A 16,338-nucleotide genomic window follows, 5' to 3' on the forward strand; every position below is an offset into this window, starting at 1 on the left:
GTAATCAGTATACTCACTGTTTTTTGAACATCTCTGTCAGGTATCAGAGATTTCACTGCAGCAAGGTGCAATTTATAGCTATTGACCTTTTAAAGAGTATAGAGAGGGGGGAAACAAGTTAGAGCAATAAAGACTAATGTCTTTCTCATTTGTATTCACCACTTCTCTCCACTCAGCTGAGTTCAGCTCAGCTGTCACATTAGTCTTTCACTTAATAGCATAATAGACACTTGAATTGACCGAGCTTGTCGTAACATTTTGTGCTGAATATTTCACAAGTACAGACGTTAGCAAAAACAAGGAGGAACTTAAGTTCTGTTTATTTTAACGTTTCCCTGTTTACTTATTTGGAAACTGCGTCATCTTACTGTGGGCATGAAGAACGGTCCTCCGTTGTTGCTGTGATGTTTGTGTGAGCGCATGCTGACCGAATGATGACCAGCGACACTAGTCACGAATCCAGTTATACCAGCACAGATGTGAATTAGTCTTACTTTAGTTTACTTAGTATCACTTCCTTCGCGTCACGTTTCTGTTTTTTTAATCTACGCCCAGAAGAGAATATTACAACGACTAAAGCGCAGTGGTAGACTTTGAAAAAAGCTGGAAGTTGAGAGGGATGCCGATCCTCGTTGGACAGAACAAGCGTGCCACACTTCCTTAGCAACGACAACACGTTCCACTGGTAACGCCAATATCCGGTCTTTTTTTAGGGGTCCAAGCAGAAAGCTGCGGAAACCTAGCGGAAACCCTGTCTTTGAACAGATTATTCTTTCTTTATTCTTTTGTAAAAACAAGTGATTGGGCAGCAAAAACTAGTAATGGTTCAGGCACTAAACTCAGCATATAGACTCCGGATCTAAGAGAGATCTCACAAAAGTGTAATTGCATCAGCGCCAGTGACATCAAAGCTGTAGATACGCCAAATATTTCAGTAGGCCTACCTGTATGAATAGACAATCTTCATGAAACGTGATAAACTCATTCATCATGCAACATAGATGTAGGCCTACCAAATTACATATTGGCCAGGAGTGCTTCCCATGCGTTCAGAGCCGTATATGGCTCTGCATGCACTAGGCTACAGTACATTTCGACATAATGCTTATTCAGTAGACCCTGTGATATCCACAATCCCAGACTGTCGGAATGCATGGAAACAGGCTATAATAATAGACGTCTCTGGTGGGACAAATCAAACACCTACCCCCATATATTCTGAGTAAATGTACAAATAGCCCCATTCGTGTTTATATATTGTGTGACGGTGAGACATGGAAAAGCAGTTTCAGAAAGATGTAAATATATTTGGGCCTATCAGGAAGGGGATGAAGTTTTGCCATGTTAACCTATGGAGACCGGGGTGTAGGTCGTGAAGGGTAACTATTTGGATGTGCAATGGTTTAGCTCACATATTGACATAACAGAATAACATTTTTTCTTTGAAACATGAATAAATGGGAACATTTACTGTTTTGGCTATGAAATGGAAAGAATCATCCATAGTGCATAATATTTCATACACGCTTGATGTTGATGACAATAACTTTTTTAACAGACTAAGACATATAGTCCAGCAGGAATCTAGGCCTATCTAGAATAACACCTTTTTTCAAAAGAGCATTCATGATAATTTGTAAGATACTGGAGTTGTGTCAAGTTTACAGCTTGAACTGAATGTTTCTTTTGTTCCTCATGCCTAATTTCATTTCAGGAGGGACAAATTAAACATTGCACATTTTTACACAGTTTTGTTCAGGGCTGAAAATGCAACAGCATTTGACAGGGGGCAGATGTTTCTAGTGACTAACTTTAAGTCTGGTACAATCTCTTAAATGTAAATTATGTTTTATTAAAGAGTGTGCTATTGAACCACTTCTACCTCCACTAAATGTTGCAACTGCTGTGGGATGCTTGGACCCCAATAATTGCCGATTGCAGCTATATTTTAAGGTGGGCTTTTGAGGAGCTTTTTTTCAAGGCCTATTTTAGGTGTTCACTGTTTACAGATACATTTCCTCTAGTGAGAACATCAGCTGGTATGCAGCATAAACTGTTTATTACTATTTAACAAATAAGGGGAAAACACATGATCGAAAATTAATTAATTGTTTCTCACCAAGTGAAAGTGGTAAGACAGTGCACCTTGCAAGACTACAAGACAAGACATTGCAAGACATTGTAGCAAGGTAGCTCACTGCTCCGGGTTTGTGTTTGCTTCACCTTACTGTGTATTCACTGTGTGTTCACTAATTCACGGATGGGATAAAAATTCCTTGTATACGCAAGTATACCTGGCCTAGAAACCTGATTTGCATTTACATTTGCATTTAAGTAAATATGCAAATATACTTGGCCTAGAAACCTCATGGGACTACCCACAATATCGTGGTCCCTTTTTACTAAGGCAAATCACCAATGAGACACATGGCAGCTTTTGCAGCTGTTGAGTTTTCTAATTTTTTTCTCTTTTCACAATTTTCTTTGCATAGGTCTACATCACAGTATGAGCTGATGGTACCTGAAAAACCAGGATATGATCATATACAACATAGCTTGATATTATGAGAGCAATAGAATGATACCAACGTTTATCATTGTATGGCAAAGTATAGTAGTCCCTTCCAGTTACAGATGGTTCTTCCACCCCACCTCCTTGAGAAGGCAGAGGGAGGGTATATAACCACCATCCTTGTGACTAGATGCCAGTGTAGATGTAGTGGCTGGATGGATACCAAGACATGCCGTGCCATTTTCCCCCATGCATTAAGAGTAATGGGGGAAGTAAGAGAGAACATTCATTGCATTGAGACCTGGCTGCCAAATTCAGGATAGGTTTGGCAAAAGTATTAAATACGAGAACAGCTGAGGATAGATAGATAGATAAATAGATAGATACTTTATTGATCCCCAGGGGAAATTCAAGGAGGGTATAAACAAAAAGCATGCAATGGTCCTAAAATAGCCTATATTGTTTTTTATGTGAATTGCATTTTGCTGTTTGTTAACACTGCAAATGCTTAATATCCTAATTGCATGTTAAGTTAGTTTAGTTTAGTGATCTAGCTTTCCATGGGTTTCCAGGTGGGAGAATGGTGGTGGTTTCACACCCATTTGTTGCCCAATGTGGGTACATCTGCATGACAGCTTGCAAGGCGTCCAAAAGCTTGGCTACTGAAATCTGTCATTCAAGATAAGAAGCACAAGTACCTCAATCTCATATACCACCTTCACATAAAAAAATCAAACATTGTCTGACTGATAATTCATTCAGCATTCATTCATGCATTGATTCTTAAAATAGCCACAATATTCTTCTGAAACTAAAATTATATTGAAAATGTGAAAAATTATATTTTCCCACTAACAAAATATGCCATTGTTCTTTACACATGCAGCATGTAGTTAAATAGGAGCAGGACTTAAGTGGGTTATGTGTATCTGTGAGACATTTCACATTGGCAGGTTACCACACACCATCGAGACACAGGGACCTGTGCTGTTTGTCTGTTGCCTTTGTATTCAGAGGGAGGCAGAGGGGGAGGGGAGGGCAGGGGAAAGGGGCTGGGCAAGTCAGCTCTCTCCTGGGTGCAATAATCTATAAATATCTTGCCTGAGTCAGAATGAGCCTGCAAGGTATAGCACAAACGCGGTCAGTCACTCACCAATCCACATACCCAGCAAGATCAACAGGTGAAAACCACCGAAAAGCTGACAGAGAAGAAAAGTAAAGAGCTCCAGAGCTTAAGAAAAGAGGCACTCCCTATGTGTGCTGGAGGGTGTCTGTGTGTGTTGCGCAACAGATCCTTCATAGTACAACTGCAGCAAAGTGGAGTAAAACACTTGGTGCATATAAAGACTTTCAGGCTCTCGAATCTCAAATCAAAAGTAAAAGGGTGGTTCTCTTCACTAATCCAATATAGACCGATGCTAGCATAAGTGGCCCACACATAGGTAAACTTTGAGCCATTTTTTCTGAAGTATTTTGACCTGACACTAAAAACACTACCCTCTTTCTTGTTCTCTTCGATTTTTTGTATGTCTTATAACATTGCTTTGAATATCAAGTGAATGAAATAAACTCACTTGTCATTGTTGTGGCAAATTTTGAAGTGGGGGTATTTTGAAGTGACTGACTGACATGTTGATCCTGAGAGGTTTGTTTATGAAGTCACTTTGTTGACCATTCTGTTCTGTCTGTAATTCACAATTGTTTGGCAGCGGTTAGGCTAGTGTGAAAAATGACAAAATATGCAGCTCAAGCCTGACATTTATACATTCCTGTTTTCTTTGAGGGATAAAAAGTAGTAGCCTCCTCTCTCACTCTGTGTGTGTGTATGTGTGTGTGTGTGCGTGCGTGCGTGTGTGTGTGTGTGTGTGTGTGTGTGTGTGCTCCCACTCTCTTCTCTTAAGTGCAGGGTCCTGTTTTGGTCTGCTCCTGCCAGTGAGATAATAAGACACTTCTGATGCTTGCAGCAGCATTACCTCACAGTGGGTGTCTGCGACTGGACCGAGTGAACCATCAGTAACAGTGGCTGGGCAGGGCTGGGTGGTGCAAAGGCGTGAGTCAGTGCACCAGCTTGGCTACCTGCCGATGGGTGACAGACGTCATTGCCGTCACACACATGCATGCAGGGGGCGCACAGAGAGAGAGAGAGAGAGAGATGAACTGCAGGCAAAACTGATTGACATCATCACTAATGCCAAAATGTGTCTGGACACACTTTGTTCAGTGAAAAATATTAGTTAGATGCATATTGAATGCAGGATAATTTGGAAGGGGACTTAATAATGCTATGTACAACTGCTGTTTATCATATTAACAAAACACACATGTTAATTAATATCAAGAATCTTAGAAGGACAAATACTCTTCTCATGTCCTTTATTTTCGTCTTTCCTCGCAAGCAAATCTCCTCCGGTCTAAATGCCAAAGCCGATTATCCAATTTACAAGACTGGTGAAGTGGGTCGACGCTGCTGACGCCGCTGATTGGCCCATTTTCCCTAATTACACTATTGTTATCACCTGAATTTATGAACGTGTCACGAATATATAGACAATGATCAACTGGTAACGAACTCCCCAAATAAAATAGACAAAGGAACAGGGACAAAGAATATGCACGCATTAACACACGCGTTTCTCCGCTGTCTTGCTTTCCTCCTGCCTCCTTCCTGGCTTCAGCTCGCATTTTGCTGGTGGGTTGGGGATGAGTGCGGAAAGATGCCATGGCCCAATCCGAGGGCGCGTTTCAAAAGGAAAAAGCCTCTTACATATCAGGAAGTAACACCACAAGACGACTCCATCCCCTTCGCTTCCCCTGCTCCTAGCTGTGTCTCGCTAGCTGCTAACAGCTCCGCGCCGCCACCACAGGGCTCTCCGTGGGGTAGAATCCGGGAGCTCTGGCAAGCTGTGGAGCGCATCTTCGGGGCTCCCTTCGCCTTCCATCAGCGCTTGTGCCAAAAGCCTGAAGCTTTTTGCAACCCTTACCCCGTCGTTGCTTTCGATTCGAGCGCCAACTCCGTCAGCAGTCGGGGAGGCACTGCCTTTGCAACGGAGGCGGACGTACTGACAGGAGACACGTTCACCTCAGGCAGCATGAGTACGACCATGGAGCTCCCCAGCCAGTCTGTATCAGACTTGGTCGGGCTGACTGTAAACGAAGAGGTGATAACGGTGGACCAGCACCAGTCGGAGATGGGCACCCAAGTGACTATAACTGTTGCTATTCAGGCAGCAGAGGACGAGGAGTTAGAACCTGACGAGGAGGTATCGGTAAACCATTTGGATATTCATGGAGGAAGCGGTAGCGACGACGAATTTGGACGACATGACAAATCAAGGTAGGTTATTGCTTAGAAGTAGTCCGTCATAGACTATTTACAAAGTAACCGCATATTCTAACAATGTATCCTTTTCAGCCTACACAGTTACACTGTGTCCGAGAGACCATTGATGTTGGGCTATTTGATTGTGAATCGTGATTACTGGCTGCCAGGAAGCCTATAGCGAATATGGATAGGCCTACCTAAATGGTTAAAGTACTGATATGTTACACTTGGACGTAGCTCTGGAAAGTCATTCAATTAATCCCTTCCCTTTGACGTAAATCTCGACTGTTTGCCAACCAGGTCAAGAATGGCACCTTCAGACCTGTTGATCCAATCCCCTGTGTCATGTTTCGCTGGCCCTCGATTTCTGACACGTTCAAGCTTCTGCCCTTAGGCTACCCCCTTTTAACCAATCAGGAAGGTTTTAAGCCTCCTTTAGTGCCCAGCACAACAGTTGCCACCTGATGCAACAAATCAGGTTCGCGTGCCTCGCCGTCCAAATGGCTCGCGGTCGGATTCTCATCGCCAGTTTATTTGGGCTTCCACACATGTCCGTGCCTAAGGATACTTTCTTGACAGCTGGCCAGTGTGGACATGAAGCACCAGCGCGAATAGCCTGGGGCTAATTGATTGCTTGTGTGTAGGAGGCATGGTGAATGATCACCTTTTGTATTATTTTTAAAGGCCTTTCCTTCCTGACCTTTCCTCCAATTGTTGATTATGCCACTCTGAGTCGTCTAGGGTGCCGTCCACTTCAGCCGGTTGCTGTTCGCGCTGGGTAGCTATTAGAAAGCGAATGTAGGCAGCGGGAGGAGGCGATGACTCACATTTATTTTTTTTAGCAGCCAGTGTTTTGATCAGCGGGATAAAAATGTTAAGCCTTAACAATAGTCCTGTCTGATAGTTCTAAAGGTAGAAACAGTTGATTGAGAACACGTTTCTGTCTCACACTCGGTGTGTGTGGGTTTACTCTAGATTAAGAGGTCTTGGCTGCTTCACTGATGTTGGCTGGACAGTTTGTGGTGTTCAGATCCTGGCGCAGAAAGCTGTTGATGGTCAGGCAGGCTGACTGACGATGGAATTTTGAATCCGAAAAAGCATGTTGCAGGGACTTGTTCCAAAAACGCCCCTCAGATCCCGCCCAGGCTTTTTGCGTTGTCATGTGTCATGTGTTGACATCTACACAGCCATTTAGGTCACCCTAATTTGGAATTTATTTTCTCTCCAACATGCACTCGCCTCCTCCTTTCTTTGTTTATGACGGTCTTTGTCTCTCTTTGTTTTGTCTGTTTTTGTTTCTTTACTTTTGTCTGTCTGTTCCCCTCTCACTATTTCTGTATTCCATTCCTTTCGTCTTTTTTTCTTCTTTTTTAACCCTCTCCTCCAACGTCAGTGGGGCTGGCACGAGTGGGGGTGAACTTGAGGAGGAGAGCTGGCAGCCCCCGGACCCAGACCTTACACAGAAGCTGGTGGCCCAGATTGAGTATTACCTGTCAGATGAGAATCTGGAACATGACGCCTTCCTGCTCAAACATGTCAGACGCAACAAGCTTGGCTTCGTCAGCGTCAAGCTGCTCACCTCCTTCAAAAAGGTATTTTCTCAGACACACACACACACACACACACACACACACACACAGAGACTCACTCCATGCATATGGAATAGAATGCACTGATCCATGCAAGGATGAAATAGAAAAATGAACCCTCTTCCTTTTCAGTGAAGAGACTTGTGCAACAGCACTGTGATGGTCTCTCAACATGGCATGCTCCAGGCTTTCTAAGATGTACAATCCTTTAACTGATCACAACAGCCGGCTAGAGGCTCCAGCATGATTACCCTGCTTATAGTGTAATAGCTCTGTTTCTGTTATTGCTGCCATTGCTCTGTTTTTCACAAGGCACTGTGCTGAGAGGCACATGCTAGCATCAGCAAAGACTGTTGTCACAATAAATTGTGAACACATTGTAATCGCATAGCGTCACAGAAATCCACTATGACCATAAAGTGTTAATCAGCTCAGTGTAACATCCTCTTTTTTCAAACTGTCAGTCATGACTCATGAGAGGAAGTTGCATCAGCCACATCCTTTTTCTTGCGCTGTGTGTGATTGGTTTTCCTGCTCTCACCCGCCTTTCTCCCTGCAGGTGAAGCATCTGACCCGGGACTGGAGAACCACAGCCTATGCCCTGCGCCAGTCTACGCTGTTGGAGCTGAACGACGAAGGGCGCAAGGTGCGCCGCAGGACCACAGTCCCTGTGTTTGCCAGTGAATCCCTGCCCAGTCGCATGCTTCTACTGAGTGAGCTCAACCGCTGGCCCGAGCTGGGTGTGGCACTGCAGGGAGGGGCATTGGACGCGGGGGCCAATGGGGGTGGGTCGACACAGCAGGAGCGCCTGATGGAGCTGTTGCTAAAGGCTTTCGGGACGTACGGGCCGATCGCTTCGGTGCGGGTGCTCAAGCCCGGGAAGGACTTGCCTGCAGATCTGAAGAAGCTGAGCGGGCGCTACCTGCAGCTGGGAAAGGAAGAGTGCGCCATCGTGGAGTTCGAGGAGGTTGAGGCGGCCGTGAAGGCCCACGAGGTGGTCGGGGGCGAGAAGGAGGGCGCCAGCCCGCTGGGCCTGAAGGTGGTGCTGATCGGCACCAAGCCACCCAAGAAGAAGGTGTCCAAGGAGCGGCTACAGCGGGAGGAGGGGGGCATGGGCATGCGCAAGAGTCGCTCACTCAACAGCCGTGTGCGGGAGCTGCAGTTCGGCGACGACTCGGCGTGCAGCTCCTCGGAGACTGAGAGCAACCCCACGTCGCCACGACTGGCCCGCAAGACGCGCTCTCTGAACAAGCTCAGCCCCACGTCCGGTGGCGGTGCTGGCTTCCAGAACAATCACCTGAGCCCGGCGGTGTCCCCGCGCTCCAGCCCTTGGTCCAGCCCGCGCGCCAGCCCCTGCTCACAGCGCAAAGCCCCCCACAAGTCTCCACTGGCCAGCGAGGGCCGACTCAGCCCGGAGCCGGGCAGGCGCTGGGCCGACTACTCCTCGGACAGCAGCCTGACTCCCTCGGGGAGCCCCTGGGTGCAGCGGCGCAAGCAGGTGGCCTCTCAGGAGAGCAGCCCCGTGGGGAGCCCTATGCTGGGTCGAAAGATCCAGAATGCCGACGGCCTTCCTCCTGGGGTAGTGCGCCTGCCTCGCGGGCCTGACGGGACCCGAGGCTTCCACCCTCCCGCCATGAGCGACCGGGTAAAGACTGTCACCACGCAAACTTGATGCATCCTAGGACCACCCAATAGTTACCCCCTTCTCAGCCAGTTACAAGACTCTCCCATCCCCAAATCCTCAGCCAATCAATCCCTTTACCCAAACCCTCACCTCTTTACCCTCCAAACACTGAAGTGGCCACCAAAACATTTAGTTTGAGTCGTTTTGAAGTCTGGTCTTTTTGTCTTTGTAATACTTTTTATACACTTTGGTTAATAACATGCATTGTGATCATTTATTTTGGATTTTGTTTTTTTTTTCTTCATTTTTCCAATTGATATTGTAAAAAAAGTATTGCTAGAGAAGAAATTGATGGTAAAGTAATTTATATATGTAGAACTTACAGAGCAAGCTCCTCAGTATTTGAGTTGCCACCTCCACAGGTGTCTGAAGTTCTAATTAGGGATGAACTTCAGAAGCACTTTCAGTTTTTCTATTTCCTTTACATCGCTGTCCTCTTGTGTATGCGTGTTAATGTATGTGTGAGTAATGTTACACAAACGACAGTCTTTTGAATGTTGTCTATGTTTATAGTGTGGTTTAGGGGTGTGTGGTGTATGAAGCATCACCATAGCACTTCCTGTATTTTGTTAAAAAAGGAAAAGTGGCAATTGCACTCATCTGTGGCCATAACCTTTCCCTTTGCCATACAGTTTCAATGGTAATTGTTTTGTTTTTTTATTTGTTTCTTTTAATTTAAAGTTTTTAGGTTTAACTTATTATTTCCCCCTTTCCATTTTTTGCCTTTTGGAGAATGCTTTTTATTTTAGTGGTTACTAGGCCTATTGTTTATCAAAGACAGTATGTCATGGCAGGGTTCTCTTCCTTGGCTCGAGGTTTTGCTGCTTCCTGTCCATTTGTAGCATGTTGAGTAAAGGGATACGCGAAGGGACGTCCACATCATGGCAAACCTTCTCTCCAACACTTGCCTTTACTCATGAACTGGGGCAATGTACAGCGTGTATTTGCTATGATACAAATAAATCACCGAAATGGCATCTCAGTGGTTGTTGTTTTTTCTTCAGGCTTTGTTCTGTAAGCTATACCTAGTTTGATATGTTCCATTCAGGGATGGATTACTGCACGGGCCTACGGGGCCCAGAAGCCCAAGCCTTTGCATGGAATCATTGCCTCAATATCAACAAATCAGGATGTAGGCTATGAATCTGATTGAATTTAGTGTTGGCTATCCCCAAAATGCACCAGAATACAGGAAATCACATCAAACAAATTTACCCCTAACCCCCCCCCCCCTCCCCACATATGCAACAATTAGTGTGGGGCCCGAAAGTTCATAATCTGCCCATGGTTCCATTACATTTGGCATCATTCCCACCTCAGCAAATTACTTTACTACCAGGCCTGGGCATGGCAAATGGGAATGGCACATGGATTTGCATCCCCTAACACAGCTGCGATGGTCTGCCAAGGCTATGCGCGTGAGCGCACGCACAGCCGCGTCTCGAGCGTGTGAGCTTTGCTGGTGTGAATCTGCACAGATGGACCGCTCTCGAGCGACTGGCGGAGTGTGATTGGGGCACGTCGGAAACGGCACAGTGCGGAAATCAGCAGAAAGTACAAACGCGGCACGGTGTACGAAGGGGTCGTCGGAAATGAGGCGCCGGTATTTCAGCTTCATTACATTCTAGGATACAATTAGTAAGCGCATGGCATTCAGATGTTTCTTAGCAACCAGCCACATCTATGGAAGCGCAACTCCTGCCGAAATCGACATGGAAATGTGCTGCAATTAGGCAGCGCTGAACCTGGGCACGGAACTCTGACAAAAGGGTGCAGAAGAAGAGTAGGCCTAACTGAGAAGTTGAATGCCGTCTCCATGCTCATTGTTTTTATGTAACACTAATTGAACAACCCATTATTCAGTCACTGCGGATCTGCTCCCCTGCGCCCTGCATTCGGCATCTGCAATTCAAAATAATGACGTTCCCCCAGACATGCTATCTTTATGAAATGGCTTAGGCTATGTGACGTTAGTCTTTAAATATTGTTATTGAATCGGGACTATGAATGGCTGGCTTGCGTCGTTAGCGTAAAATTACACCTGATCATTGGTCTGGATGATTGTTCCACGTGGTGCTTTCTTTATTCCCCCTCCAACAACTAGGCTACTTTTTTGCGAGCCTGTAATGACCATCATTACCAACCTCTACAGCGAGACAAAGAAACTAACTTCATGTAAAGTCTGATCTTAGCCTTCACTGGAACAGGCATCTACTATGGAACCTCCACTTAAAAGAGACAAAACAGTTCACAGCATGGTGATGACTCATAAGGGGCAGAGGTCACAGCTGGTTATCAGGAGGCCCACCACAGACTCCCACACCAACACGCACATACACACACACACACACACACACTCCAGTAACAGTGCAGAGGCAGCCAGCTGGATCTCTGTCAACACCACACACACACACACACACACATACACTGCTGTTGTGTAGGAGGTTTTGTGTGAGGGGGAGTAAGTTTAAGCAAAGGCACCGATGGTAGGAAGCAAGGGCAATGCATGTATGGTGTCTGACTACACTACGCTGCCTCATTTCCTCAGGAGAAAAATCTGTCCCACCATGGACGATGGAGACTCGTGCCTGGCGTGGTATTGTGGATGACGGAGACTCGTGCCTGGCGTGGTATTGTTATGCAACAGCAGAGAGGGAAAGTGAGGATCTTTGCTCTCTCTGGTCATAATTTGTAATACTTTGTCAATAGTGCGATGCAACAAAGTCGTGGTGACTGTGAAAAATAGCATATTTGTGTTAACACAGCTTTAGGGGACTGGTAGGGTGGAGTGACCTTTTAGGTGACTCATGTATAATACAGAAGTTATGGAAAAAACTCAAGGTCAATAAACAACTCTGGAATAATTAACCATTATGAGTAGATATACACCATTGCTGGAGGGCACAAATAAATGTTTCTGTCTTTTTTTGCGGTCTTCCATGGTGTGTTAATGGCATTTAAAAGGCTAAGTTTGGGTATCTACTTGGGCAGACTAGTTTTCAGGTCAACTTTCAAAGAAATACACTAGCATGAAACATAACCAAGAGTTTATTTAATCTTAAAACTTGTTGTGACAAGATGTGATAACATGTGATGCCTGACAGTAATTATTTTTTGATCAGTTATGTACTTAACCATGCACACAAGCGCAATGGATCATAACCATTAATTGAATCACGTCTTAACTCGATTGTTTTTCTGCATACAAAATAAGAGCATTTTAACAGTTCAACAGAAAACATTAAATTTCCTTAGAAGTAGAAAACAACAACACAAAAAGACACTGGAGGAACACTACAGCATGCCTTGGCAGATCTGTGTAAGTATCAGTGCACCAGAATAAAGGAGAGCATCCATAACATCTGTTCCATTTATCATCACTGACCGGTCATGCATTTGGAGTTTGTCTTCCGTGAGTATTTAACATAAACCATATATGGTGCTTCAGCGTCCTTCATACTGCCATGGAAAAGTCATTCCAGTCACACAGCCCACAACGAATAAATAAAAACATTAACAACCAACCATCACTTGAGTTCTCAGCGGGCAACTCACATTCAGGTTCAACCGTGTGGCAGTCGCTTCACAAACTCTGATGTGCAAACAATATCTATGGCACCCCCATCAGTGTAAATCCTCAATGGCATTCCCCTCACGGGAATGTATAATGCATATAACCAATGACTTAAAAGACTCATTGCACGCTCAGGCCCCATCCTGGAGCAGTTCTCCGCGAGTGACCCACCACAAAGCTTGGGGGAGGGGGAGGGGAAGGGTGACGTGAAGTGGAGGGGGAGCTGTTTTGACACGCGTGGGCCGCAGTGGAGACAAGCGGAGCTCCGAGTCCTCTCAGAGGGCAGATGGGAGCAGGAGGCTGTTGCGGTGGGAGCTTGGCTGGCCAGACATGTGCTAACAGGGATCTCATTTGATCTCTTGCGCATAGAGAGAGAGAGTCCATACAGAGAGGGAGAAAGAGATACAGATAAATAAAGAGAGCGCGAGAGAGAGAGAGAGAGAGAGAGAGAGAGAGAGAGAGAGAGAGAGAGAGAGAGAGAGAGGAGTCTAAAGTGACCTGGGGGGACTGGACAAGAGATCCAAAGACCTGGCGCGCCGTCGTTCCACTGTCCCCCACCCACCGCATTCCTCACCACCTCCTGCAACCAGTCCACCTCGCGCTGGGCCAGCCAATCAGATGTAGAGGGAGCCGTCTGCCGGCCCCACGTAGCCCACTCCGATCAGGAGCACGTCTATCAGCGTCCAGATACCCAGGCCGCCGAAGCTGAAGAGCTTGCCCAGGCCCTCGCGCCACTGGCCTAGGTAGAACCGATCGGCACCGAAACCACCCAGGGTGATGCTGCGTAGGAACACAGACAAGGCATGAGCTGGGCTTATTTATCACAGGATAAATGTTACAGTCCAAAAGAGAGTAATGGCCATGAGCAACACAAGGCACACTGCATTAATGCATGTGTTGAATATTGAATGAAAAGGTGTCATTGGTTCCCTCATTAGTTAAGTGACTTCCAGTGCCGTGTTTGACAAGGACTTCATAGCTTGTAATAGAAGTCTCTGATGCTAATGGATAAAAAACTATGGCAAGCTTTTCTCAATCCAATATGACTCTCAAAGCAACTCCAAATAAGACAATAAAACGTGTGTGTTTAGAGCTAAAATCATAATGTGTAAAACTGTAGCTGCAGAGCCCAGATATCCAGGCTGTCAATAACAATGAATCATGGGATTACTACCTTAATGCCAGTGCTGTAGACCACTTGTATCCCCCGGTCCAGTTGCAGAACAAACGCTTCTTGAACTCTCTTTTCCCTGGGGAGATAAAGGCAATGTATTTAACTCAAGGCCTAGTTCCCCAAATTCCAAGTCAAGTCATAAACCCAATCATAACTGTCTGATAATCTGATTGTAATCATAATACACATAATTTCCACCACTACTATGGCCACACTAATAGAAGATATAAAGCTTGTATGTTAGGGTGTAAATGCCAAGAGTGGCTAAACACACAATAAACCATTTTATTATAGATTACATTTTTAAAGGTGCTCTAAGGGATGCTGGGTAACGTCACTTCTGTTGACTTTCAAACAAAATAGAGAGCTAGCTCGCTACTTCCTCACCCTCCCTCCCGTATTGCTCCCGTGCAATTGAAACTCTCCTAATCTTATGCAGTGATATGACCCACAGTGAGGTGAACTCAAAAGTACAACTTTGTTCTTCTTTTAGCAGTGGTATACAAACTGAGATACCTTTGCACTTTCAAGCCTGTGATGGGTTTCCCCAGATCCCATCACATTTAAGAAACATCCATCACATGCATCTTGGACCTACCCAAGCAGTGGACGTGATCCAACACTTTGCAGGTGGTGTTGTATCGCCTGCGTGGGCAAGCCACTGTCATGCAGTTGGTTTCGTTCTTGCAGCGGTACTGAGATGGGTCCAGTTGCCAGCAGAATTGACATGCTATGGTCTGGTTAAATTCTGTCTGCTGTTTACCCGATTCATCCTGAGAGTAAACACAAGCACCGCAAACAGAAGGTCAATTGGCTGCCCCTCAGATGCACTGATTTGTCACACACACACACACACACACACACAGGCATTGTTCCATGAAGAAAATTAAAGAATTATAAAGAATTATGAATTAAAGAAAAACTGACTGTGCAATGGACACCCTTGTTGGACTTGCAAGAAAAAGATGCAGGTCTTCCATAGCTACAGTTGGACAGTTTGTACTCTTGGTAACTGCATGTAACACAGTCTGCAGGAAGTTTGCTGCATAGCCCACCACTGGGACACTTGGAGGTATCACCATTTGGTTGAACAGGAGAAGCTGTGGGTGAGATGAAACAACAGATTTTCCTCCCCATACAACATACAGCACAGATCATGTGTGGAATTCAGATATTGTGTAAGTATTAGTCTTACCGGAGGAGACAGCGGGTACCACTGGACTAGTGATGACAGGACTATACTGCGCGTCTCTACTGAAGGCTTCCTGGCCCACATGCGGTGAGCTCAAGTACCCTGCAACATAAAACATCGTGTGTCGAGTTGTTCAAAATCATGTGTCTAAACGGATTTGTACAGTACGTACAAGGCAAGCATGACATGTCACTGAACTACTAAACATACGATGTTATGTCTGGGAATGCTGATAAACTACATTGTTGGCATTGTTGATCCACGAGAAACCACGTTAAGGTGATAGGGTTAAGGTAAACATGCAGTTTAAAAACGGATAAAAACGCCTATAGACTACACTAAAATGGGTGTTGCGACAAAGTAAGGCTGCTGACTTATGACACTGACACAGTGAATAATCTAAGGGTAGAAAGGTGTGCCTAAATGACGTTAAGTCACATTGCCCCGTGATGGAAAACAACGTTCAACTTAAAAGACGTCAACACCAATGCTGCTGTGAGCTTTTTATGATTGTATGCATTTACACATCTGCTTATTTAAAGGCCCAACAACTGCATACCTACTGTCATTGTAATGTTATATTAGAGGCATAACGTTAACGTTAGAACATGTTATGCTCACGGCAAGCTGGCTAAGTTGCTGATGTGTTAGCTAGCTAACGTTAGCTATCGCAAATTTAAGTTAACTGTTAGCATTTCATATCAACAGAGATGGCTAACGTTGTATATGAATGCTAGAGAAGCCCGTGGCTCCTCAGAAAGATTAATCTCACTTGTAACCTTGGCTGCTAAGTGTTGAAAAGATCAGGGAGTAACGACATTTGTCTTCATTCCCAATTCTCAGTATAACACGAGACAGCCAGTTAGTAACGTTAGTTAAAGTTAGCTAACAGTTAACGTTACCTATCCAGCTTGATTCGTTAGCATAACGCTGGCTTGGCAAACGGAATGCGTGTCATCAGCTCTTATATAGAAATATAAGACATATGACCTTACCCTTACCGTGAACAGATTTCAGGCAAATATCTGTGATTAATAGTAAAACTATTCCATAGGCTTTCATGATGCTATAGCCCTTCCAAACACACCAGAGGTAGCGGAGGGCAGCCATGCCAGCCTCTTCCTCAGCAGCCAAACGCTCCGCCCCCAAACCTTCCCATTGTCCTTGTCCGTTTGTCCTATAGACTGTATAATATTGATTTGTCCTGTCCCCAATTAGTAGGCCTACATTAGACAGTTTTGAACATGGATTACAAATGCAACGAGTTCAGCGATCTAGCGTTAATTTAACA

At 45.1% G+C, this 16,338-nt stretch overlaps 4 protein-coding genes across 9 annotated transcripts in view; 2 read left to right on the forward strand and 2 right to left on the reverse strand.

The window, feature by feature from the left end:
- Positions 1-830, reverse strand: part of LOC121682530 (leucine-rich repeat-containing protein 49) — a 54,666-nt gene extending 53,836 nt beyond the window's left edge. For 3 of the 5 annotated variants that reach the window (XR_006022604.1, XR_006022605.1, XM_042062688.1), the window contains exons 1-2: positions 369-830; positions 18-86 (exon numbers count right to left, since the gene is read on the reverse strand). Coding sequence is in view for 3 of the 5 variants with exons in the window: in XM_042062688.1 (XP_041918622.1) it covers positions 18-86; positions 369-422 (123 nt within the window). In the remaining 2 variants the exon portion in view is untranslated. The remainder of the gene's footprint in view (positions 1-17; positions 87-368) is intronic. The other 2 variants (XM_042062689.1, XM_042062690.1) reach the window with 1 other exon arrangement.
- A 4,233-nt stretch (positions 831-5,063) lies between these two features.
- Positions 5,064-10,089, forward strand: larp6a (La ribonucleoprotein 6, translational regulator a). Its single transcript, XM_042062693.1, has 3 exons — positions 5,064-5,846; positions 7,228-7,426; positions 7,983-10,089. Exons 1-3 carry the CDS (start codon positions 5,122-5,124, stop codon positions 9,093-9,095), a joined length of 2,037 nt encoding a protein of 678 aa, XP_041918627.1. The 5' UTR covers positions 5,064-5,121; the 3' UTR covers positions 9,096-10,089.
- The window catches only part of ulk3 (unc-51 like kinase 3), a 34,917-nt gene continuing 28,053 nt past the window's right edge, over positions 9,475-16,338 (forward strand). Inside the window, exon 1 of the mRNA XM_042062695.1 lies at positions 9,475-9,632. Coding sequence (XP_041918629.1) covers positions 9,602-9,632 — 31 coding nt within the window. The 5' untranslated portion in view covers positions 9,475-9,601. The remainder of the gene's footprint in view (positions 9,633-16,338) is intronic.
- Positions 12,138-16,206, reverse strand: tm2d3 (TM2 domain containing 3). Of its 2 annotated transcripts, none has more exons than XM_042062697.1 (6): positions 16,049-16,206; positions 15,051-15,149; positions 14,783-14,955; positions 14,454-14,628; positions 13,856-13,931; positions 12,138-13,461 (listed from the first exon to the last, which is right to left on the reverse strand). In XM_042062697.1, exons 1-6 carry the CDS (start codon positions 16,155-16,157, stop codon positions 13,296-13,298), a joined length of 798 nt encoding a protein of 265 aa, XP_041918631.1. In that variant the 5' UTR covers positions 16,158-16,206; the 3' UTR covers positions 12,138-13,295. The 2 variants fall into 2 exon arrangements, with proteins under 2 accessions (XP_041918631.1, XP_041918630.1); XM_042062696.1 differs by having other exon boundaries at positions 16,043-16,206.

The sequence above is a fragment of the Alosa sapidissima genome, chromosome 14 (assembly GCF_018492685.1).
Source record: "Alosa sapidissima isolate fAloSap1 chromosome 14, fAloSap1.pri, whole genome shotgun sequence".
Taxonomy (NCBI): Eukaryota; Metazoa; Chordata; class Actinopteri; order Clupeiformes; family Clupeidae; genus Alosa; species Alosa sapidissima.